This window comes from Heteronotia binoei, chromosome 1, assembly GCF_032191835.1.
Source record: "Heteronotia binoei isolate CCM8104 ecotype False Entrance Well chromosome 1, APGP_CSIRO_Hbin_v1, whole genome shotgun sequence".
Classification (NCBI taxonomy): Eukaryota; Metazoa; Chordata; class Lepidosauria; order Squamata; family Gekkonidae; genus Heteronotia; species Heteronotia binoei.
Genome location: NC_083223.1, coordinates 11,199,193 through 11,224,019, shown reverse-complemented (window position 1 = coordinate 11,224,019; position 24,827 = coordinate 11,199,193). Strand labels below are relative to the sequence as shown.

General features: G+C 47.4%; 1 protein-coding gene across 1 annotated transcript in view; it reads left to right on the top strand.

Annotated features, from left to right (window-relative positions):
- MACROD2 (mono-ADP ribosylhydrolase 2) overlaps window positions 1–24,827 on the top strand; it is a 1,708,848-nt gene that overhangs the window by 1,660,382 nt on the left and 23,639 nt on the right. The window contains exon 16 of the mRNA XM_060230846.1: window positions 15,707–15,796. Coding sequence (XP_060086829.1) covers window positions 15,707–15,796 — 90 coding nt within the window. The remainder of the gene's footprint in view (window positions 1–15,706; window positions 15,797–24,827) is intronic.

Here is a 24,827-nt window from a genome sequence, read left to right as displayed (position 1 = left end):
GATGATATTGGATTTATATCCCACCCTCCACTCCGAATCTCAGAGTGGCTCACAATCTCTTTTACCTTCCTCCCCCACAACAGACACCCTGTGAGGTGGATGGGACTGAGAAAACTCTGACAGAAGTTGCTTTTTCAAGGACAACTCTGTGAGAGCTGTGGTTGACCCAAGATCAGCAGCTTCAAGTGGAGGAGCAGGGAATCAAACCAGATGAGAGTCTGCACACTTAACCACTACACCAAACTGGCTCTCTTAAGGATTTCAGGAAGAGTCCATCCCTTCCCAATAATTGATTAGAACCATTCTTATCGAAGAGAAGTTTCTTCTGACATTTAACCTAAACCCTAACCTTGCTCTAACTTAAACCCATCAGAACTGGTCTCATTCATGGGAGGTGCTGTGTCTATAAAGCATAGCTGTGAAGCCTGTAGAGAAGTAGTACAGAAGGTATCCCCAAAGCCACATCCAGCTCCGAGAGAGTTAACATACCATTTCAATATGAAAGGACCGCTTTGCAAAAATTCCTCTATTCTTGGCAGTCTAAAGTGTGGATCCAGAAGCCAGGCGCTCAGCTGCTTCAGAGACGGGAAAAGCTTATGTCACAGGGAGTTCAGATTTCTTTCAAATCCTCATCCTTTCCTCTTTTTCTCTCTCCGTCTTTTTTATCCTCCTCCATCCAAATGACAGGTGGGTTTTTTTTTTGTTTTTTTGATCAAGGTAAAACATTCCCAATTAAGCATACTGAAACATTTACCGGTAACAAAGCTCCTTTTGACAGCCATATGTAAATATATGCTCATTTCGGCTCAATGAAAAGTTCTTCTGCATGTGACCCAGCTTATGTTCCAGAAAATTCTAATAGGGGACTGCCTTTGCCTGGAGATCTGAAGGAAGGGAAGGGGCCGGAGCTGACGGCGCTTGCCAAATTATGGCTGCTAATGGCAACGTCGGGTTGCGGAAGGCGCTGAAAATCTGGGCTTTGACATCCTCATTCAGACAGGGACGCATGCATCTGAGTCAGGCTAAGGTGTGTGAGTCTTCCTTTGTAGAAAGCTTCTTTCTCAAAGCTACGCTGCTCTCTTAGAAACCCAACAGCAAGCACACACAAAAAAATGAAGGGTTGACACGAATATTAGCAAGCGCCCATTGGTGACATGATGGAAAATACCTCCTTCTGCTGGCCTGTAATTGTCAGAGGATGGAAATACTATTCTTGGGGGGAAGACGAGGCTGCATTGCTGTAGGGGTGAAGACAACGTTGTCATTTATTTCCTGTTGGTGACAGCCGGGGCTTTACGTCTGAGGAATAATAGGCCCTTTCCTTCAGTGTTTGGCTTAATTAGGAGAAGCAAATGGAATGGCTTGGGCCCGGTGTGTGAGTGGAAGGACAAGAAGTCGCTATCGGCAACAAATAGAGCTTTTGGCCTGCAAGGACAGAAAGGTTAGGAAGGAATATCATTTTGTACTACTGAGGCGGCGACACGATACGATTGAATCCTGCTTGCTTGCCTTCACACAACCCAGTGGAATGAGGCACCTTCCCACAACTAACGGGCAGTAGATGCAGGACAGACAAAAGAAAATACTTCCTTACACGAAGAGCGATTAAAACGTGGGATTCGCTGCCAGGCAATGGGGGGATGACAGCTCGAAAAGGGAATTACAATGGATTCCTAGTGGATATGTCTATCAACAGTAAGGTTCCCAGCCCGCAGGTAGAAGCAAGAGATCCCCCATTTTAGGGCTCCTACTTGCCGTTGGCTAGCTGCCCGGTAGGGGGAAGCCCAGCCGGAACAGCCAGCGACTGGCATGCCTTCCCCAGTGTGATGCCCTGTCACACGCTTCCAGCCTAACCTGACCTCACAGGGTCATAGTGAAGGTGAAATGGAAGAGAAGAGAGTGATGTCAGCCACCTTCGGTCCCCCACTGGGGAAAAAGATGAAGTATAAATAGGGCCGCCCCTGCCACTAGACTAGCTAAGTGATGGACTAGGGCGCAGGCCTTCTGGAGGTGCTCAATTGGGTGTCCCCCATTTGACTAGGAGATGTTATCAGTGTGGGGTGTGTGCCGGAAGTTAGCCTCGCCTAGGGTGCCAGACTGTCTAGGGCCGGTCCCAGCTATAAATGAAGTAAGAACATAAGAGAAGCCATGTTGGATCAGACCAATGGCCCATCCAGTCCAACACTCTGTATCACATAAGAGAAGCCATGTTGGATCAGGCCAATGGACCATCGAGTCCAACACTCTATGTCACATAAGAACATAAGAGAAGCCATGTTGGATCAGGCCAATGGCCCATCGAGTCCAACACTCTGTGTCACATAAGAGAAGCCATGTTGGATCAGGCCAATGGCCCATCCAGTCCAACACTCTGTGTCACATAAGAACATAAGAGAAGCCATGTTGGATCAGGCCAATGGCCCATCCAGTCCAACACTCTGTGCCACACAGTGGCCAAAAAAAAACAAGTGCCATCAGGAGGTCCACCAGTGGGGCTGGAAGCCCTTCCACTGTGCCCCCCCCCCAAGCACCAAGAATACAGAGCATCACTGCCCCAGACAGAGAGTTCCAACAATACGCTCTGGCTAAGAGCCACTGATGGACCTCTGCTCCATATGCTTATCCAATCCCCTCTTGAAGCTGTCTATGCTGGCAGCCGCCATCAGCTCCTGTGGCAGTGAATTCCACGCGTTAATCACCCACTGGGTGAAGAAGTACTTCCTTTTATCCATTTTAACCTGACTGTTCAGCAATTTCATCGAATGCCCACGAGTTCTTGTATTGTGAGAAAGGGAGAAAAGGACTTCTTTCTCTACTTTCTCCGTCCCATGCATAATCTTGTAAACCTCTATCATGTCACCCCGCAGTCGATGTTTCTCCAAGCTAAAGTAAAGCAATCAAATAAATAAATGGGAAAGGTACAGGAGAACCAGGTATGGATTTTACTATTGCTCGATGAAGGACAGAATAGCTGAGAATTTTCTAGACCGATGAACTCTGACCGATTCCCCACTAGCCTTACCCCACTCTCCCTCTCCTTTCTTCGCAGGGCTTCCGTCGGATTTTGCACAAGCTGCCCCAGGGCTACGACTAACTTTAGCGCAGTGAACAGAAACCAGTTTTTAGAGGGTCTTGCTTGCTGCGTGAAAGAGGCGGAGCGGAGTTGCAGCGCCAGGGCAGCTTGTGCGAAATCCGAAAGAAGCCCCACTGAGAAGAGCAAGTGGGAAATCAGTTTCTATCTCCTGCGTAGAAAGTTTATTTGAAACATACATTTGGTATTCTGGAAGGATTCAGTTATCCATGGATCTTGATACCGTACACCGGTTAGTGTATATATGATTAAGAACATAAGAGAAGCCATGTTGGATCAGGCCAACGGCCCCTCCAGTCCAACACTCTGTGTCACACAGTGGCAAAAAATTTTATATATACACACACACTGTGGCTAATAGCCACTGATGGACCTCTGCTCCATATTTTTATCTAAACCCCTCTTGAAGGTGGCTATACTTGTGGCCGCCACCACCTCCTGTGGCAGTGAATTCCACATGTTAATCACCCTTTGGGTGATGAAGTACTTCCTCTTATCCGTTTTAACCTGTCTGCTCAGCAATTTCATCGAATGCCCACGAGTTCTTGTATTGTGAGAAAGGGAGAAAAGTACTTCTTTCTCTACTTTCTCCATCCCATGCATTATCTTGTAAACCTCTATCATGTCACCCCGCAGTCGACGTTTCTCCAAGCTAAAGAGTCCCAAGCGTTTCAACCTTTCTCCATAGGGAAAGTGCTCCAGCCCTTTAATCATTCTAGTTGTCCTTTTCTGGACTTTCTCCAATGCTATAATATCCTTTTTAGGCTTCCCAAGCCTCCCGCCCTGGCGGGAGAATACTGGATTTTCAGCCTCTTTTCCCGCTTTCCATAACTCTGGAAGCGGGGGGAGGAGGGGGGAATGGCACCAAGGAGCATTTGCGTCGTCCAGGGAGGAGGTGCTGAGCCTGGCAAGGGAATCTTGAGAAGGGAGGCTGGCTCGCCAGCGAGCGGGTGGAGGTGGCTGCCGAACGCAGGCGGGTCTTGACGGACTCCAATGCCCGATGCTTCTCCTCCTCCCTTCCCTTCCCACCCAGCCCCGTTGCAGCAGCCGTTCTTCCTTTTCGCAAGCTGCTTCCCGCGCCCAGTCAGCTGGCTGGGGGGGGGGAGAGAAGCCCCGCCTGCAAAGGACCATGTGCCTTTGCACCTCCGGAGGCTTGATTGCAAGGCTCCACTTTGGGATGGTGTGACTGCTGCTGTAAAGAAGCTGGCAGCAACTCGTGAGTAGAAAGGCCAGTCCCTCGCTTCAGTTGCCAGAAAGGGGGGGGGAGGGAGGAGGAGAGGGAAACGTCTTCATTATTCCCTATGTGGAGATCAATTCTCATAGGGTATAATGGGGAATTAATCTGGAGGTTTTGGGGGCTCTGGGGGAGCTGTTTTTTGAGGTAGAGGCACCAAATTTTCAATATAGTATCTAGTGCCTCTCCCCAAAGTACCCTCCAAGTTTCAAAACGATTGGACCAGGGGGTCCAATTCTATGAGCCCCAAAAGAAGGTGCCCCTATTCTTTGTTATTTCCTATAGAAGGAAGACATTTTAAAAAGTGTGCTGTCCCTTTAAATGTGATGGCCAGAACTCTCTTGGAGTTCAATTATGCTTGTCACACCCTTGTTCTTGGCTCCGCCCCAATGTCTCCTGGCTCCACCCCCAAAGTCTCCTGGCTCCACCCCCAAAGTCCCCAGATATTTCTTGAATTGGACTTGGCAACCCTAATCCTTTATGAGGTGCGGCGACCAGAACTGCACACAGTACTCCAAATGAGACCGCACCATCGATTTATACAGGGGCATTATGATACTGGCTGATTTGTTTTCTCCCCTCCCCCCCACACATGCTTTTTTTAATTTATCAAGATTACAAAATCAAATCCATTAGTGAAAATGAGCGCCCGCAGAGGTCATGCTGTGGATTTTGCAAGTGGATTTTAAAAAACTGAAATGTTCATTTAGTTTTCGGTGCCTGCGTGTATTTTTTGCATGGAGCAGGGGTGGCCAAACTAGCTGAAAGCAGGAGCCACATAGAATACGCATCAGGTGTTTGAGAGCCGCAACTCCTGAACGTCGGATGTTTGAGAGCACAAGGCAGGCAGGAATAAAAGAGCCGCTTACAAATACGCTTGCCAGCCTCCAGATGGGGCCTGTGGATCTCCCTCTTTTACGACTGACCTCCAGCTGGCAGAGATCAGCTCGCCTAGAGAAAATGGTTCCTTTGAAGGGTGGACTCTATGGCATTGAACCATGCTGAGGCCCCTCCCTTCCCCACACCCCGCCCTCTCCAATACTCACTCCCAAACTCTCCAGCTGTTGGACTGGAAATGCTGTTTGCAAACGTTTGCTAAACTGCTTTAAAAGCGCATTATTAGCAGGGGTGGAATTCTAGCAGGAGCTCCTTTGCATATTAGACCACACCTCCCTGAAGCAGCCGATCCTCTGAGAGCTTACAAATAAGAGCCTTGTAAACTCTTGGAGGATTGGCTCCATCAGGGGTGTGTGGCCTAATATGCAAAGGAGCCCCTGCTAGAATTCCACCTCTGATTATTAGACATGCGTGAAAGCACTTTGGGACTAAATAGCACTGACCTTGAAGCACCAAAGGTCTGATTTAGTCTTGGGCAGCTTCCTGCGTCCATGTGCTCTGCTGCAACAGACTAACTACAACAACCCGCTACAACAACCAAGCCTGACAGTAATGCAGATAGAAATGGTAAGTCGCTGGGATGCAGGGCTTTTTTTTTTTGTAGTAGGAACTCATTTGCATACTAGGCCACACCCCTCTTGTGTAGCCAGTCCTCTTACAAGGCTCTTCTTACAGGGCCTACTGTAAGCTCTCGGACGATGGGCTACGTATTAGGGGTGTGGCCTAATATGATGTAACCCGCCCTGAGCCTGTCCTACAGTAAGGGTGGGCTAAATATTGGATAGAATAGAATAGAATAGAATAGAATAGAATAGAATAGAATAGAATAGAATAGAATAGAATAGAATAGAATAGAATAGAATGAGTTCCTTCTACCAAAAAAAATAGCCAGTTTGGTGTAGTGGTTAAGTGTGCGGACTCTTATCTGGGAGAACCGGGTTTGATTCCCCACTCTTCCACTTGCACTTGCTGGAATGGCCTTGGGTCAGCCATAGCTCTCTTATCTGGGAGAACTGGGTTTGATTCCCCACTCCTCCACTTGCACCTGCTGGAATGGCCTTGGGTCAGCCATAGCTCTGGCAGAGGTTGTCCTTGAAAGGGCAGCTGCTGTGAGAGCCCTTTCAGCCCCACCCACCTCACAGGGTGTCTGTTGTGAGGGAGAGGAAGGTAAAGGGGATTATGACCGCTCTCTCTGAGATTCAGAGTATACGGCAGGATATAAATCTAATTTCTTCTTCTTCTCCTTCTCCACTTGCATCTGCTAGAATGGTCTTGAGTTAGCCATAGCTATCACAGAGGCTGTCCTTGAAAGGGCAGCTGCTGTGAGAGCCCTCTCAGCCCCCACCCACATCACAGGGTGTCTGTTGTGGGGGAGGAAGGTAAAGGAGATTGCAGGCTGCTCTGAGACTCTGTCCTTGAAAGGGCAGCTGCTGTGAGAGCCCTCTCCAGCCCCACCCACCTCACAGGGTGCCTTTTGTGGGGGAGGAAGGGAAAGGAGATTGTGAGCCGCTCTGAGACTCTTCGGAGTGGAGGGCGGGATATAAATCCAATATCTTCATCTACCTCACAGGGTGTCTGTTGTGGGGGAGGAAGGGAAAGGAGATTGTGAGCCGCTCTGAGACTCTTCGGAGTGGAGGGCGGGATATAAATCCAATATCTTCATCTACCTCACAGGGTGTCTGTTGTGGGGGAAGAAGGTAGAGGAGATTGTGAGCTGCTCTGAGACTCTTTGGAGTGGAGGGCGGGATATAAATCCAATATCTTCATCTACCTCACAGGGTGTCTGTTGTGGGGGAGGAAGGGAAAGGAGATTGTGAGCCGCTCTGAGACTCTTCGGAGTGGAGGGTGGGATATAAATCCAATATCTTCTTCTTCTAAAAGCCCTGGGTGGGAGTATCTCGCAGACACCCTGGCTTTCCTTCATCTCCTCTTGGGTTGGTCTTGAAATACGCATCTTAAGCAGTCGTGATCCAAAAGGGGAGGGAAGACGAACCTTTCGAATGGAACGAAACGCTTGTCAGGGCGCTTTGCGTTTTGATCAGATGCCGCCGCTTACATGCAACAAGGCTTACGGGTGTGCAGCGTGTGCTTTTATTGCACAGTGGGAGGGAAGCGCTTGGGGATCGTTCCTCTTCCACACATATGCTGCTGTTCTCCCCCCCTCCTCCCTTCTCCCTGCTATGACTCCAGTGAGGTAGTGGGAACAAAATGAAGATTTATAGCCACAGAGCTTGTGAGAACCGGAGTGATCTAATGGATTGAGCTTCCTAGATTTGCACCCCAAGGCAGGTTTATGATGCATGGCTTAAGGCAGGAGTGAGAAGAAGAAGAATTGCAGATTTATACCCCGCCCTTCTCTCTGAATCAGACTCTCAGAGCGGCTTACAATCTCCTATATCTTCTCCCCCCCACAGCAGACACCCTGAGAAGTGGGTGGGGCTGAGAGAGCTCTCCCAGAAGCTGCCCTTTCAAGGACAACTCCTACAAGAGCTATGACTGACCCAAGGCTATTCCAGCAGGTGCAAGTGGAGGAGTGGGGAATCAAGCCCAGTTCTCCCAGATAAGAGTCCGCACACTTCACCACTATGCCAAACTGGCTCTCACAGAAAGTCCTCAGATCCCTCCCGCCTGTTTCCCTCATCCCATTGGGAGCTGCCCATCTGGACAGCTTTGGGGGGCTCCTCTATGCTTATCCTTCAGATGTCCAGGGGAACCAACCTTCCATACATCCGTATTTCCTGTTCTTTCCTAGTATAACTATTTGCTTGGCCTCAGCCTTGGAGCTGCCCTCTGACCCCCTCCTCTCTCACGTGTGGGGAATCAAACTCGGTTCTCCCAGGAAGGAGTGGAGAATCAAACCCGATTCTCCCAGATAAGAGTCTGTGCACTTAACCACTACACCAAACTGGCACCATACAGCCCAACCAAATAGGGCTCTTGTAGAAGAAGGAGATTGGATTTATACTCCATCCTTCACTCAGAGTGGCTTCCCTTCCTCTCCCCACAACAGACACCCTGTGAGGGAGGTGGGGCTGAGAGAGCACTGAGAGAAACTGCTCTTGAGAGAACAGCTCTGAGAGAACTTGTGTACATATGAACATATGAAGCTGTCTTATACTGAATCAGACCCTCAGTCCATCAAAAGACCAGGGATTGGGGACCCCTGAACATATGAAGAGGCCTTCTACTGAATCAGACCTTCGATCCATCAAAGTCAGTCTTGTCTACTCAGACTGGCAGCGGCTCTCCAGGGTCTCAAGCGGAGGTTTTCCACACCTATTTCCCTGGACCCTTTTTAGTTGGAGATGCCAGGCATTGAACCTGGGACCTTCTGCTTACCAAGCAGATTCTCTATCACTGAGCCACTATCCCTCCCCAAATCAGTATTGTCTACTCAGACTGGCAGCAGCTCTCCGGGGTCCCAAGCTGAGGTTTTTCATGCCTATTTGCCTGGACTCTTTTTTGGAGATGCTGGGGATTGAACCTGGGACCTTCTGCTTACCAAGTAGATGCTCTGCCACTGAACCACACAGCGGCAATATGATTCCACTTAGTGGAAGGAAGTAACAAGATCCAACTCCGTTTTTGTCTGCAGATGGGTCTTTTCGTCCACAGTCTCTCCAAGACTGATTCAGAGAGAAGGGTGGGATATAAGTCTGCAGTCTTCTTCTTCTGTTGAACCATGGGAAAGCACTGTTGGCTTGATTTCTTAATTATGTCTGATCCAACAGATGTATCACAAATAGACCTGATTCTGCAGTTGTTGTCTTCTCCTTTTCCTCCTCCTCCTCCTTCTTCTGTTGAACCATTGGAAAGTACCATTGGCTTGATTTCTTGGGGCAGTGATGCTTTGTATTATTGGGGCTTGCAGGTCACAGTGTGAGGGCTTCTAGTATCCTGGCCCCACTGGTGAACCTCCTGATGGCACTTGGTTTTTTTGGCCACTGTGTGACACAGAGTGTTGGACTGGATGGGCGATTGGCCTGATCCAACATGGCTTCTCTTATGTTCTTATGGGGCAGTGATGCTCTGTATTCTTGATGCTTGGTGGGGGCACAGTGGGAGGGCTTCTAGTGTCCTGGCCCCACTGGTGGACGTTCTGAAGGAACCTGGAGTTTTTTTGGCAATTGTATGACACAGAGTGTTGGACAGGATGGGCCATTGGCCTGATCCAACATGGCTCCTCTTATGTTCTTATGGGGCAGTGATGCTCTGTATTCTTGGTTCTTGGGGGGGGGGGCACAGTGGGAGGGCTTCTAGTGTCCTGGCCCCACTGGTGGACCTTCTGATGGAACCTGGGAGTTTTTTGGCCACTGTATGACACAGAGTGTCGGACAGGATGGGCCACTGGCCTGATCCAACATGGCTCCTCTTATGTTCTTATGGGGCAGTGATGCTCTGTATTCTTGATGCTTGGTGGGGGCACAGTGGGAGGGCTTCTAGTGTCCTGGCCCCACTGGTGGACGTTCTGAAGGAACCTGGAGTTTTTTTGGCAATTGTATGACACAGAGTGTTGGACAGGATGGGCCATTGGCCTGATCCAACATGGCTCCTCTTATGTTCTTATGGGGCAGTGATGCTCTGTATTCTTGGTTCTTGGGGGGGCACAGTGGGAGGGCTTCTAGTGTCCTGGCCCCACTGGTGGACCTTCTGATGGAACCTGGGAGTTTTTTGGCCACTGTATGACACAGAGTGTCGGACAGGATGGGCCACTGGCCTGATCCAACATGGCTCCTCTTATGTTCTTATGGGGCAGTGATGCTCTGTATTCTTGGTGCTTGGGGGGACACAGTGGGAGAGCTTCTAGTGCCCTGGCCCCACTATTGGACCTCCTAATGGCACCTGGGTTTTTTGGCCACTGTGTGACACAGAGTGTTGGACTGGATGGGCCATTGGCCTGATCCAACATGGCTTCTCTTATGTTCTTATGTGACACAGAGTGTTGGACTGGATGGGCCATTGGCCTGATCCAACATGGCTCCTCTTATGTTCTTCTGGGGCAGTGATGCTCTGTATTCTTGGTGCTTGGGGGGGGGCACAATGGGAGAGCTTCTAGTGCCCCGGCCCCACTGATGGACCTCCTGATGGCCCCTGGGTTTTTTGGCCATTGTGTGACACAGAGTGTTAGACTGGATGGGCCATTGGCCTGATCCAACATGGCTTCTCTTATGTTCTTATGTGACACAGAGTGTTGGACTGGATGGGCCATTGGCCTGATCCAACATGGCTTCTCTTATGGTCTTATGTTCTTAATTACTTCTGATCTGATGGATGTATCGCAAATAGACCTGATTCTAAATCCAGCTTCTTGCTGCATGCACCCGCTGTATATTGGAACAGTGGTTCTGTGCAAGCGCATTGGTTTCGCATGGCCACATCGACAATGCTTGAAGCAGGAGAAAACTTCATCCAGTTTAGATAAACCAGGCACACTGACTTGGTAATGGGCAATCTCGAGGCAATAGCTGTGAACTTTGCAGGAGCCTCTTTGATGGCTGACAGTCTCCGCATGCCTCGATATCCCTGAAGGTGATCAAAATTGGGGAGCCGAGACAACGGCCTGTCATTGCGCTCTGCATTTGTGAGATGTAGCGTGGCTTTTTTCTAGCAGGCAGTTTCTCAGAGAACGTAGCGAGAGATCTGCCAAACGTCAGTTGTCAAGATGGGATGGGGTGTGGGGATTTATCTTGTATCTGGAAAATACACCGCCGATAGACATCTGAGGGAGTTTTGGTAACAAACATCTGAAACCCGTCACCCTTTTTCTGTCTCAAGGGGATTGTTTTCGTGATGCGTTTCTAAGCATTCGTCTTCTGAGGTGTTGTGTCTTTATTAATGTGTCAAGAAATGCAGCATTTTCTGTCTATTGCCTTGACCAATTAATACTTTCATATTAACCAAATGACCTCGCTGATTCTTGTTTGCGTGTATGTTTGTGTGTGTGTGTGTGTGTGTTTTGAAGCCACAATGGGTAACTTTCAGGGATGGAATTCTAGCAGGAGCTCCTTTGCATATTTGGCCACACACCCCTGATGGAGCCACTCCTCCAAGAGCTTACAAGGCTCTTTTTTGTAAGCTCTTAGAGGATTGGCTACATCAGGGGTGTGTGGCCTAAGATGCAAAGGAGCTCCTGCTGGAATTCCACCCCTGGTGATTTTCAATGTACAGAGCGCCATTCGGAATTGACAGATCCATGCAAAAATATGCGGATGATTCATCCCTGGCTTGACACGGTTTTCTCTTTCAAGTGTGAATGACAGTGATGAGTCAAGTGCTTGGAAGACCTCGGCCCACTGATGTTGAACAAATGCCAAGGGGAAAAAAACCTTCCCTCCTGAACAGGGCTCCCAAGAGAAGACCGGCAGTCTTAACATGCATGCAAAGTTGTAGTTTCTAGAGTTCGCCGATACGCAGAGTCTGAAAACAAGAGATGGTTGTGCGTATTTGGGAGGCAAGGTGAGGGGAAGAGAAAGGTTTTTTTTACCAGATTTCAGAGGGAAATGATAAATAAAAATGAAAGATCTGTGAAGGCTTTCTAAAACTCAGCAGATGCTACAAAAGTTAATAGTGTCTTTAGAATCCCATCAGGCTTTTTAGAAATTGGGTTTGTTTGTTTGTTTTCGTTGCACCCTAATTGCAAACCTAGTTAGGGGGTTTTCCTCGTGTGTTTTTTGGGACTGCAACCCAAGCTCTGCTCACGACCTGAGTTCAATCCCGGCAGAAGCTGCGTTCAGATAACCAGCTCAAGGCTGACTCAGCCTTCCATCCTTCCGAGGTTGGTAAAATGAGTTCCCAGCTTGCGGGGGGGGGGGGGAGTTTAGATGACTGGGGAAGGCAATGGCAAACTACCCCATAAAAGTCTGCCAAGAAAACGTCGTGATGTGATATCACCGCATGGGTCAGTAATGACTGTGCTTGCACACCTTTACCTTTACCTTTTATGGCCCCATACTGGTTTATCTCCTGAATTCTGCACATATTTTTGTGCTTTTAGTTTTCATTTTTCTTTATTTTTTCCCTGTCGCCCCCCCTCCCATTTTTGACACTTTTTATATACACTCAAGTTACTCCTGATTTTCTTAGAAGTCAATCTTCAAGCACTGAAATTGGTAATAGTAGTAGTTATTTATTGCGGTCTTTTGACCAACATACAGTTCAATCGGGCATAAAATGGAATAGTAAAAATTCAAATTTAAGAACTTTGAGGCTGCCATTCCCGTAATTTGATAATTAGTGCACAAAACCTAGCGACTTCACATGTAATCTTAGCATTGTTATCGGATAAAAACCAGCGAGGCCTTGCTTTATCGGTGTTCATGTAACCAGCAGTCTTATCAAGTAATGGAGGTGATAATTCCGTGCAGAATGGACAGCTAAAGAACATGTGCTCTACAGACTCAACCTCCCCTAGGGGACAAGAGCATAACCTTTCTGCTTAGGGGATTTTATTGTACCTTCAGTCAGTAACTGCAAATGGGAGAGCACAACACCTAGCTAGAGTAGGAAAGGAAAGGTCCCCTGTGCAAGCACCAGTCGTTTTCGACTCTGGGGTGACGTTGCTTTCACAACGTTTTCACAGCAGACTTTTTTATGGGAGTGGTTTGCCATTGCCCTCCCCAGTCATCTACACTTCCCCCCCAGCAAGCTGGGGACTCATTTTACCGACCTCGGAAAGATGGAAGGCCGAGTCAATCCTCGAGCCGGCTACCTGAAAAACCCAACTTCTGCCGGGGATTGAACTCAGGTCGTGAGCAGAGCTTAGTACTGCAGCTTTAACACTCTGCGCCACGGGTCTCTTCTAGCTAGAGTAAGCACCCTTCTAAAACTATTTACTTCTGCATCGGAACTGGTTTGGGCATCTTGATTCTTCTTGTTGGCCCTCCCTTGGTATTTTCACCTATATTCCGTAATTCGTCTTAAGCCTCGGGGAGAAATAAACAAAACAAAACCTTGAGGTCTGCTGCAAAAGAAGAGAACCAAAACATGGTGTGAGTGTGTGTGGGGGGGGCGGGTCACATAGGGTTGCCATCCTCTACACGGGGCCTGGAGATCTCTTGAAATTATAATTGAGCTCCAAGTGGCAGTTTCCCAGGCAAAATGGCCGCTTCGGCACATGGGCTCTCTGAATCACATCCCTGCTGAGTCCCTTCCCCTCCTCAACCCTTCCCAGGCCCCACCCCAGATCTCCAGAGGTTTCCCAACCTGGAGCTGGTGACCCTATTTGTAAGGGGTGTGTGTGCGTGCAATAGGGTTGCCAGGTTCCCTTGGACACCAGCACTGGGATATGGGTGGGGGGGACAGTTGCCAATTCCAGGCTGAGAACCTTCTGGAGATTTGGTGATGGAGTCTAGAGAGGACACGGACCTCAGTGGAATATGGTTTCATCAGGGCTTTTTTTTGTAGCAGGAACTCCTTTGCATATGAGGCCACATGCCCCTGATGTAGCCAATCGTCCTGGAGCTTGCAGTAGGCCCTGTATGAAGAACCCTGTAAGCTCTTGGAGGATTGGCTACAGGGGTGGAATTTTAGCAGGAGCTCCTTTGCCTATTAGGCCACAACCCCCTGATGTAGCCAATCGTCCTGGAGCTTGCAGTAGGCCCTGTACTAAGAGCCCTGTAAGCTCTCAGAGGATTGGCTACATCAGGGGTGTGTGGCCTAACACGCAAAGGAGTTTCTTCTACAAAAAAAAGCCCTGGATGCCATTAAGCCAACCTTCCGAAACCGACATTTTTCTCCAAGGGAACTGATCTCTGTAGTCTGGAGATAAGCAGTAATTCCAGGAGATCCCCAGGTCCCACCTGGAGGCCGGCATCCCTACAGGAGTTAATTCTTCCAGGCGGGAAGTCGGAATCCTATCTTTCCACCTTCCTGACTCTTTCCCCCAAGTTTCTCCCTAGACCGGTGCCGGTGATTCGGAGCTCTTTTGCCGTCCCAACCATAGGCAAGATAATTGGTTTGTGTTTAAAGTGCTCTGTTTTGAAATGTTCAATCCACGCAGCCGCTTTCCTCTCCCCCAACTTCTGCTGATTGCTTAGCAACCGAAGGCTTGATTTTCTATAGCTCAGCCAGAGGCCCAGCAGTTTCAGAGTTGGAGCAAACTATGGAAGTGCCATCAGGGAAATTAGTTGGCAATTGGTCTCTCGGAAAGAAAAAAAAAGTCCTAAATGGGAGAAGAAATCTTGAAAGGGACTGTATATGAAACAGAAAAGGCGCCTTTCCCCGTGTGTTGCGCTCTGAGTTGAGTAGGTGTCTCAATCAGAGCTTCCCAGCAAACTGGAGGCAGGCGAAATAAGAATGCGGAGAGCCAGCCATCAAGTACGTTTCCCTAAATTTAAATTCCAGGTTGTGCATGACGACTCAGTGTGCATGCTCTTCAAGGACATCAATTTTAACACGGCTTGAATGAGGAAAGCTTTGGTTGTGTGATTAGGTCTCTCATCGCGGTCAGCATTTTCCAAGAAAGAAATTCCTCAGAAAAATGATTGGAGGAGAATGTTGGCCAGACAAGAATTCTGTGTTTTTAACAGACCCTTGACGAAAGATTACGAACCGCTACAGACTTTTTGAGCAATTCTTGCCTCTGTCCCGTATCATGCCTCTCTCACCACCTCCCCCCCCCCATCATTTTAGAGGGTAGCCATGTTGGTCTGTGGAAGAAGAAGAAGACCGCAGATTTATACCCCGCCCTTCTCTCTGAATCAGAGACTCAGAGCAGCTTACAATCTCCTATATCTTCTTCCCCCACAACAGACACCCTGTGAGATGGTTGGGGGTGAGAGAGCTCTCACAGAAGCTGCCTTTTCAAAGAGAGTTCTACGAGAGCTATGGCTGACCCAAAGCCTTTCCAGCAGGTGCATGTGGAAGAGTGGGGAATCAAACCTGGTTCTCCCAGATAAGAGTCCACACACTTAACCACTGCACCAAACTGGCTGTAATCGAGTCCAGTGGCACTTAAGAGACCAATAAGATTGGGGCGGGTATGAGTTTTAGAGAGTCAAAGGGGACCAAGCGGGGGGCGGGGGTTAGGGTCGCCAGTTCCAGGTTGGGAAACTCTGAGAATTTTGGAATTGGGGCCTGAAGAGGGCAAGATTTGGGAAGAGGAGAAACTTCAGAGAAGTACTATAGAATCAACCGTCCAAAGCATCCATTTTTTACCAAGGGAACTGATTTTTGTAGTCCAGAGATGAGTTTTAATTCTCGGAGATCCCTAGGCCCCACTTGAAGGCTGGCATCGCAGCTCATACCCTTCCGAATTCTTCTTGTGCTCTAACGTGCCACTGGACTTGATTCTTCCCTTTCCTCCCCCCTCCCCATAGCCACACTTATCGTTTCCAAGAATGACTAACCCCCTATACCATCAGCATGATTTTAAAGCTCAGGGAGATATCAAGAAAATAATGGATGCGCGGAGTCTGTGAATTAGGCATTCAACCGAATCCATGCATAATGAATTTCCCCCCTTCTCCCTTTTGTCATTTCTGAAGGAACACAGCACCAAGAGAAAGAGAAGCAGACCGCAGAGCCGGCGCAACCAGAAAGCCCGTGCGATGCAGGAAAAACGTCAAGTAACGACGGTAAGAGCTTTGGCCATCGGACAGTAGGAGCTTTGGCCTCTCCCCATATCTGCCCCAAAGAACTTTGCGTTCAGCTAATCACCAATCTGCTGCTTGTCCCCAGCCCGAAGGACGTCCGTCTTGCCTCGACTAGAGCCAGGGTTTTTTCTGCCCTGGCTCCGGCCTGGTGGAACATGCTTCCATTGGCGATTAGGGTCCTACCTGATTTACTACCTTTTCATAGGGCCTGTAAAACAGAGCTGTTCCACCAGGCCTTAAAGCGAGGCAGCAGACGCCCATAGATCATCGAGGCTGGCCTCCCTGTCTCAGCAGTCCATCGTCTATCGGACCTATTGGAACATCATTGGTTCCATCTCCGTTTGCACTATGGTCTGATTAGTTGTCTTCCACCTGAAATGGAGTAATTTTCTTGTTTTAATAGTTTATTGCAGGGGTGGCCAACGGCAGCTCTCCAGATGTTTTTTTTTTGCCTACAACTCCCATCAGCCCCAGCCATTGGCCATGCTGGCTGGGGCTGATGGGAGTTGTAGGCAAAAAAACATCTGGAGAGCCACCCCTGGTTTTTTTACTTCTAATTTTATCGCGTATAGTTATTATTTAGCTCTGTGGTGATCTGCCCTGAGCCCACTCGCGGGGTAGGGTGGACTAGAAATTAACAAAAATAAATAAAATTATAACCAGCTCATCCAGACTCGTAAAAACAACATTAGTGTTCACTTCTCGCCAACGCTTCCTCTATGCCAGGGGTGGGGAACCTCCATCCCGAGGGCTGTATACAGCCCTCAAGGTCATTAGGTGTGGCCCTCGGGGATTGCTGGACTTAACCAAGCCATGTGGCAGCCTCCCAGGCAAGGATCACAGGGCCCAGATGTCCTGTGCGGCAGCCTCCCTGGGTTCAGTTTGCACTTGATTATCCCAGATGGTGTGACCTAATGTGACCATCCCCTATGGCCTAATATGCTACTGAGTTCCTGGACCTATGCATTTGCCTAGGGCGGCAGGCTGTGTGTGTGTGTGCCAGATTAGGCTCTCCCCAAATGACTTCAAATAGAAAAGCAATTATTTGCATTCATTTTGCTGGCCTGAATCATTCTCCCTTGGCGGAGCACTGTTTTTTTAAGTTGATAATTTTTATGGCCCACAAATGATGTTATAAATATCCATATGGCCCTTGGCTGAAAGAAGGTTCCCCACTCCTGCTCTAAGCTGTGGAGTCCTGTGAGCGACAATTGTACTTTGTGAGCGACCGGCATTAAAGTTGTGAGCTACCGCATAACTTAGTTTGCTCCGGGGCCATTTTTTTCCTGAGCTAAGACAAAAATGTGTGAGCTGGAGGCTAAAAAACCGTGAGCCAGCTCACGTTAACTCAGCATAGAGGGAACGCTGTTCCTTGCTCTGCTGATTCAATATGATATTAACATGTGCAACGGCACTTTGCCTAAGCCTGGTTTATGTACGACAGCGGTGACACAAATTGCTGGATTCAAGGAATGCCATGGTGCTGTCAGTTATGTGACTGCCCGTTTTGGCAGGGCGCACGCATGAGCAATCAGGCATAAGCTAGGAGCTCACCTGTCCGTGCCAAAAACTCCATACCAGTGAGCGCAGCAAAAAGAAAATGGGTCCGTTGTCATTCATCTGCACAAAAACCCACCCACACAAAGCATTTGACACTTTCATTCTGTCCTCCCTTCCCTTTTCCCCGCCCCCCCGGTCCCACAATGCACTTTGAAAGTAAGTCAACCGTTGTGTTCCGTTTGAGGATCGGGATTAAAAACTAGCTCCTTTTGAATCGAACGCCATTGTTTCAGTCTGTTAACCATGTCCTTCGGTATTCAGAAAAGGCAGAAGATTCTTTTGGCTCATTGTCGGAATGCCTTTTCACCATTCAGTTAAAAAGGCATTTTGGTGAGCCAAAAGACTGCTCTGTAGTACAGAGAAGCAAGCTTTATAAATGCTTGTAAACATAGGCGGGATTTTGCTTTAGCTCAGTGGCATAAGGCTGTTTCCAAGTTCATGAATATGAATAGTATGGGAAGTGCTGCAAACCTGTGCTTTGGTTTCCTTTATTCCACCTGAGAATGGATCTAGACTATCCTAATACTTGTAAAGAAAAAGAGGGCCACACCAAGGTAAAACAAAGATGAAGAAACAAATGGGTGCATAGGGAAATGCAATCTTTAATAACTATACAACCCCTATGCTAGGGGTGTCAAACCCATTTGTTATGAGGGCCGGATCGGACATAAAAGAGACCTTGTTGGGTCGAGCCATGTTGGGCCAGGCCACGTGTGTACCTATTTAAGATTAGGTAGCAGAGATATAAATTTTATAAAGAACACAGACAAACAAATATCTGTATTTAAAAAAAAAAAAATTAAACATGCTTAAAACGTTAGCACTCATTGGTCTTAAAGGTGCTTTCTTTGTATTTCTCCCATCCTCAGTAGCTCTGCTGTGCGATTGAGAGAGCCTGGCAAAGCAAGCTATTTCTCCCCAAGGGAGGAGCCTCAGCCAATGGAGAAAATAGAGGTTTCGTTCTGTAGCTCCTGTGCAATTGAGCAAGCCTTGCAAAGCAAGCTTATTAGAAGTAGGAAACCAGCCAGGGAAGCAGTGGGGCCCTTGGATGACCATGGGGTAAAAGGATTACTGAAGGAGGATGGGGAAATGGCTGAGAAGCTGAACGCATTTTTTGCCTCCGTCTTCACCGTGGAAGATGAGAAGTGTTTGCCCGCCCCAGAACCACTAATATTGGAAGGGGTGTTGAAAGACCTGAGTCAGATTGAGGTGACAAAAGAGGAGGTCCTACAACTGATAGACAAATTAAAAACTAATAAGTCACCGGGTCCGGATGGCATACATCCGAGAGTTCTGAAAGAACTCAAAGTTGAACTTGTGGATCTTCTAACAAAAATCTGTAATCTTTCATTGAAATCTGCCTCCGTTCCTGAGGACTGGAAGGTAGCAAATGTCACCCCCATCTTTAAAAAGGGTTCCAGAGGAGATCCGGGAAATTACAGGCCAGTCAGTCTGACTTCAATACCGGGAAAGTTGGTAGAAACCATTATCAAGGACAGAATGAGTAGGCACATTGATGAACACGGGTTATTGAGGAAGACTCAGCATGGGTTCTGCAAGGGAAGATCTTGCCTCACTAACCTGTTACATTTCTTTGAGGGGGTGAACAAACATGTGGACAAAGGAGACCTGATAGATGTTGTTTACCTTGACTTCCTGAAAGCTTTTGATAAAGTTCCTCATCAAAGGCTCCTTAGAAAGCTTGAGAGTCATGGAGTAAAAGGACAGGTCCTCTTGTGGATCAAAAACTGGCTGAGTAATAGGAAGCAGAGAGTGAGTATAAATGGGCAGTCTTCGCAGTGGAGGACGGTAAGCAGTGGGGTGCCGCAGGGCTCGGTACTGGGTCCCATCCTCTTTAACTTGTTCATAAATGATTTAGAGTTGGGAGTGAGCAGTGAAGTGGCCAAATTTGCGGATGACACTAAATTGTTCAGGGTGGTGAGAACCAGAGAGGATTGTGAGGAACTCCAAAGGGATCTGTTGAGGCTGGGTGAGTGGGCGTCAACGTGGCAGATGCGGTTCAATGTGGCCAAGTGCAAAGTAATGCACATTGGGGCCAAGAATCCCAGCTACAAATACAAGTTGATGGGGTGTGAACTGGCAGAGACAGACCAAGAGAGAGATCTTGGGGTCATGGTAGATAATTCACTGAAAATGTCAAGACAGTGTGCGTTTGCAATAAAAAAGGCCAACGCCATGCTGGGAATTATTAGGAAGGGAATTGAAAACAAATCAGCCAGTATCATAATGCCTCTGTATAAATCAATGGTGCGGTCTCATTTGGAGTACTGTGTGCAGTTCTGGTCGCCGCACCTCAAAAAGGATATTATAGCATTGGAGAAAGTTCAGAAAAGGGCAACTAAAATGATTAAAGGGCTGGAACACCTTCCCTATGAAGAAAGGTTGAAACGCTTAGGGCTCTTTAGCTTGGAGAAACGTCGACTGAGGGGTGACATGATAGAAGTTTACAAGATAATGCATGGGATGGAGAAAGTAGAGAAAGAAGTACTTTTCTCCCTTTCTCACAATACAAGAACTCGTGGGCATTCGATGAAATTGCTGAGCAGACAGGTTAAAACGGATAAAAGGAAGTACTTCTTCACCCAAAGGGTGATTAACATGTGGAATTCACTGCCACAGGAGGTGGTGGCGGCCACAAGCATAGCCACCTTCAAGAAGGGGTTAGATAAAAATATGGAGCAGAGGTCCATCAGTGGCTATTAGCCACAGTGTGTGTGTGTGTGTATATATATATATATATATATATATATATATATATATATATATATTTGGCCGCTGTGTGACACAGAATGTTGGACTGGATGGGCCATTGGCCTGATCTAACATGGCTTCTCTTATGTTCTTATGTTCTTAAGCTGTGATGCAGCAGGAAGCAAGAGAGAGGGAGAAGGAAGCAGATGACAGCCAGTTGCTGGGGGGAGGCTGATAGGAGCCCTCCGGGGGCCTGACTCGGCCCCCAAACTGCATGTTTGACACCCCTGACCTATGTGTTCTGTGTGCATCTTCATCACAGCAAATCCAATGAAATAATTAAAAAGGACATAGTTGATGCCTAATTAAAAAGGACAATTTCACATAGCATGTACAGAGTACAATTCATAATTAATTGTTGATATCAAGAAAACCGAACCAACAATAACATATACTACTTATTGCTTATTTACTAAAAATCTTACTGACTTTATCTATCAAATATGTCTTTTTAAATTATTGTATTAGATTCCCCCTGATGAAGTTGTGTGTGAAGCACATAGGGCAGTTGTACAATATTAAAGGTTCTATTTCCTTCTGCACGAATTTGTCCCTTCGTGTTCGTTTTATCCTAATACTTGACCATCTAAGCTGAGAAACATGAAGAACGTGACTGCAGTAGGGATTCTGCAAATTTCAACAGCAGTGTGTTTGACAGTCAGACTGATTTTGCACTAGGCTTATTCCGGATGGAGAGCCCTTTTGCTCCCGGAGTTTCTCTCCGTTTTCGCACAAGTTGCCCCGGAGCTACAAGTTGGCATGCTCTGTGTCACATAAGAACATCAGAGAAGCCATGTTGGATCAGGCCAATGGCCCATCCATTACAACACTCTGTGTCACACAGTGGCCAAAAACTCCAAGTGCCATCAGAAGGTCCATCAGTGGGGTCAGGACACTAGAAGCCATCCCACTGTTGCCCCTCCCAAGCACCAAGAATACAGAGCATCACTGCCCCAGAGTTCCAACAATACACTGTGGCTAAAAGCCACTGATGGACCTCTGCTCCAGATGTTGATCCAATCCCCTCTTGAAGCTGGCTATGCTTGTAGCCAGTGCCACCTCCTGTGGCAGTGAATTCCATGTGTTAATCACCCTTTGGGTGAAGAAGGACTTCCCTTTATCCATTCTAACCCGACTGCTCAGCAATTTCATTGAGTACCCACAAGTTCTTCTCTATCTCGTGCATAATCTTGTAAATCTCTATCTACCTTCTCTATCTCGTGCATAATCTTGTAAATCTCTATCATGTCACCCCTGAGTTGACGTTTCTCCAAGCTTAGGATCTTATTTCAACACAGCATTTCTTAAAGACCAATACAGATGATTACTGAATCATATTCATCTACTGAATCAGTTGCCAGGGGAGCGGAGGATATATGCAACGAGGACGGAGGGTAGTAGGACTCAATTGGACCGTGTGAAAACACACATGCACAAAAGGCAAGTTGTGCTTTCCTCCATAGTTAGGAAGGAATGCAGTGAAACAACCTGCCAAAGACCCACAAGCAGTCCAATTAACGGTCAAAATGATCATAGAAAATTCGGCTCGCTTTCTGTGACATGTGGACGCGGAGTTTGGCTCAAGCTAGTGGGTGTTTGGGCACCTATACTAGTACCAACTTGCATTGTGTGTGCTGGCACATAGGCTTGGCCACGTAAGCAGTATGAAATGCACGACATTCTCTATGGACATTTCTTTTGCGAATTGTTGAGCAAAGCAGAGAACACGTACATGAAAGTCTGTGTGTCAGTTTACGGCCCCCAGTTGTTCCAAACCACAAAGAGACAGAGCCGTGGCTTATTAGCCTCATATCTCTTTTTCCTCATCACTTTGAAACCTGCGGATGAAAGTATGACTTTATAACCTCCCGATCTTTGATTTTGGAATGTTGCTTTGTCACATAGTGGGATGAATTTGCTTTGTTCTTGGACAGGTGAATTAACTGGTGCCATTTAGCTTACTGCGTCTGTGTCATGGTTGCCAATGATAGATCTGCTCAATTGGCAGATCCTACACATGGTGGGGAGCTCTGATTAGAGTTTGGTTCCAAGTAGTTTGACACTCTCTCTGTCTGAAAAGCGCTAGTCCTTCTATAAGTGTACATGTCAAGCTGACGCGCTGGGATGCTCGTTTCAAGATGTTACTCCGAGATGTGTGGCAGTGTGGCCTTGCCAGATATTAAATGAGTAGTTTGGTGTAGTGGTTAAATGCGTAGACTCTTATCTGGGAGAACTGAGTTTGATTCCCACTCCTCCACTTGCAGCTGCTGGAATGGCCTTGGGTCAGCCATAGCTCTCGTAGGAGTTGTTCTTGAAATGGCAGCTTCGGTGAGAGCTCTCTCAGCCTTTCAGGGACAACTCTTGGATGGATAAGCATATGGAGCAGAGGTCCATCAGTGGCTATTAGCCACAGCTTATTTTTGGAACTCTCTGTCCGGGGCAGTGATGCTCTGTATTCTTGTGCTTGGGGGAGGGGCACAGTGGAAAGGCTTCTAGCCCCACTGGTGGACCTCTTGATGGCACTTGGGGTTTTTTGGCCACTGTGTGACACAGAGCGTTGGACTGGATGGGCCATTGGCCTGATCCAACATGGCTTCTCTTATGTTCTTATGTTCCTACGAAAGCTATGGCTGACCCGAGGCCATTCCAGCAGCTGCCAGTGGAGGAGTGGGGAATCAAACCCGGTTCTCCCAGATAAGAGTCTTCGCACTTAACCACTACACCAAACTGGCTCTTCTAGGATACGGACTAGGCGGCTTTTTGGTGTGTGGTTGGTCTTATTTGAATTTCTCAGCAAAGTGACTCAACAAAGAACTTCAGATTCTTATTTCTGATTTATTATAATTATCTTTTTTATGCATCAGTAAGGAAAGAACTCTTGTCCTGCATTTAAATAAACTACCTGGAGCGCCAGACTTCAAGTCGGTTATCTGCCGAAAGGTAGAGATAAGTTTGTGATTAATAGAATGGCTGGCCTTCTTTGTGATGACAGCATTAGAATTCAGAAATAAGTTGCCCAACTAACACTGCTATATGCTCTGCAGATTTACTCCAGTCTAAGCCTGCTGAAACCAATGGGTTTAGACAGGTGTTATTATGCGGTGGGTTGCATTTTTTAGCGTTTTCTTTCTCGGTTAATTTTATGCCACCAAAATGAATAGATAACTAAAATTAGATGTTTCATCAACAGACGCCCTCGGGCATTAGACAAACAAAGGATTTCTATCCATGTTTCATTTCGTTCTCAAGCTAGAAAGAATGTTTGGCCTTGTCTGAACTGTGTATTAACTTTTTTTTCAGTATGTGGAGTGAACTTTTCATATAAACCGTGGTGCGGAGTGATAAAGCTGCACTCCGAGCTCTCTGCTCGCAACCCGAGTTCGATCCCAGCAGAAGCTGAGTTCAGGTAGCCGGCTCGAGGTTGACTCAGCCTTTCTTCCTTCTGAGGTCAGTAAAATGAGTCCCCAGCTTGCTGGGGGGGGGGGGGAAGCGTAGATGACTGGGGAAGGCAATGGCTAACCACCCCATAAAAAGTCTGCCGTGAAAACGTCGTGATGCGACGTCACCCCAGAGTCGGAAACGACTGGTACATGCACAGGGGACTACCGCGACCTTTTAAAAGAAGAATTAATCCCTTCTAAACCACTCACTTCAGTAGAGTTAGAAAGGTGTACGTCTGTTTCGGATTGCGCTAAAAGGCTTGTCAATGGCTTCCAGTTTTTTTATTTTTAATTTTTATTTATTTGGGATTTATATCCCGCCCTTCCCACGGATGGCTCAGGGCGGCTTCCAACAATTAATCAAACTTAAAAGTAAACAATTTCAAATGTAAAACAATTAAATAATTTAAGCAGTTAAAACATTAAAACAGAGTAATTCAGTTTCCTGTGAACAGATGGCTGGCCAGTTTCCTCCGGTTGTTATCCTAGCTAAATGTAGGCTAGGTATAGGCTAGCCGGAAGAGGGTCGTCTTACAGGCCCTGCGGAACTGCGCTAAGTCCCGCAGGGCCCTCACCTCTTCCGGCAGCTGATTCCACCATACGGGGGCCATAACGGAGAAAGCCCTTTCCCTGGTGGCTTTCAGGCGGGCTTCTTTTGGCCCGGGGATAGTGAGGAGATTTTGTGTTCCTGACCTCAGTGCTCTCTGGGGAACATGTGGGGAGAGACGGTCCTTCAGGTAGGCAGGTCCCAGGCCATATAGGGCTTTAAAGGTAATAACCAGCACCTTGTACCGGACTCGGTATATCACTGGAAGCCAGTTGCAATTTAAACCCAACTCGACATGTTTGGATGCTGGCTAAAGATGAATAATTCAAAAGCAAGACAACTTCAATCTTTGCAGGTGTTTCAGTGTAATGGTAGTGCGTCAGAAGCAGACTTATGCCTCATAGGGTATGACCAGCATGTGGAATTTTTGTTTTGTCTATTTTATTTTTCAAAACTTCCATTCAGGCCTTTCCGTTTGAGCGTTTTGGGGGGGGGGGAAATCCCCAGGGAGATGTCCAGTATCACCAACGAACACACAAAAACGTTAGTATTGTACTGTTTTGAGACTGAGTTAGTCAACTGTAGTAAGAGTCCCATTCAATCATATGTAAACCAAGTCATTCAGAGGCAAGGCCCGGTACAGTCAGACCACGCTGCTGTCTAAGTCTTGTGTTCTGTGGTCCATTTTACAATC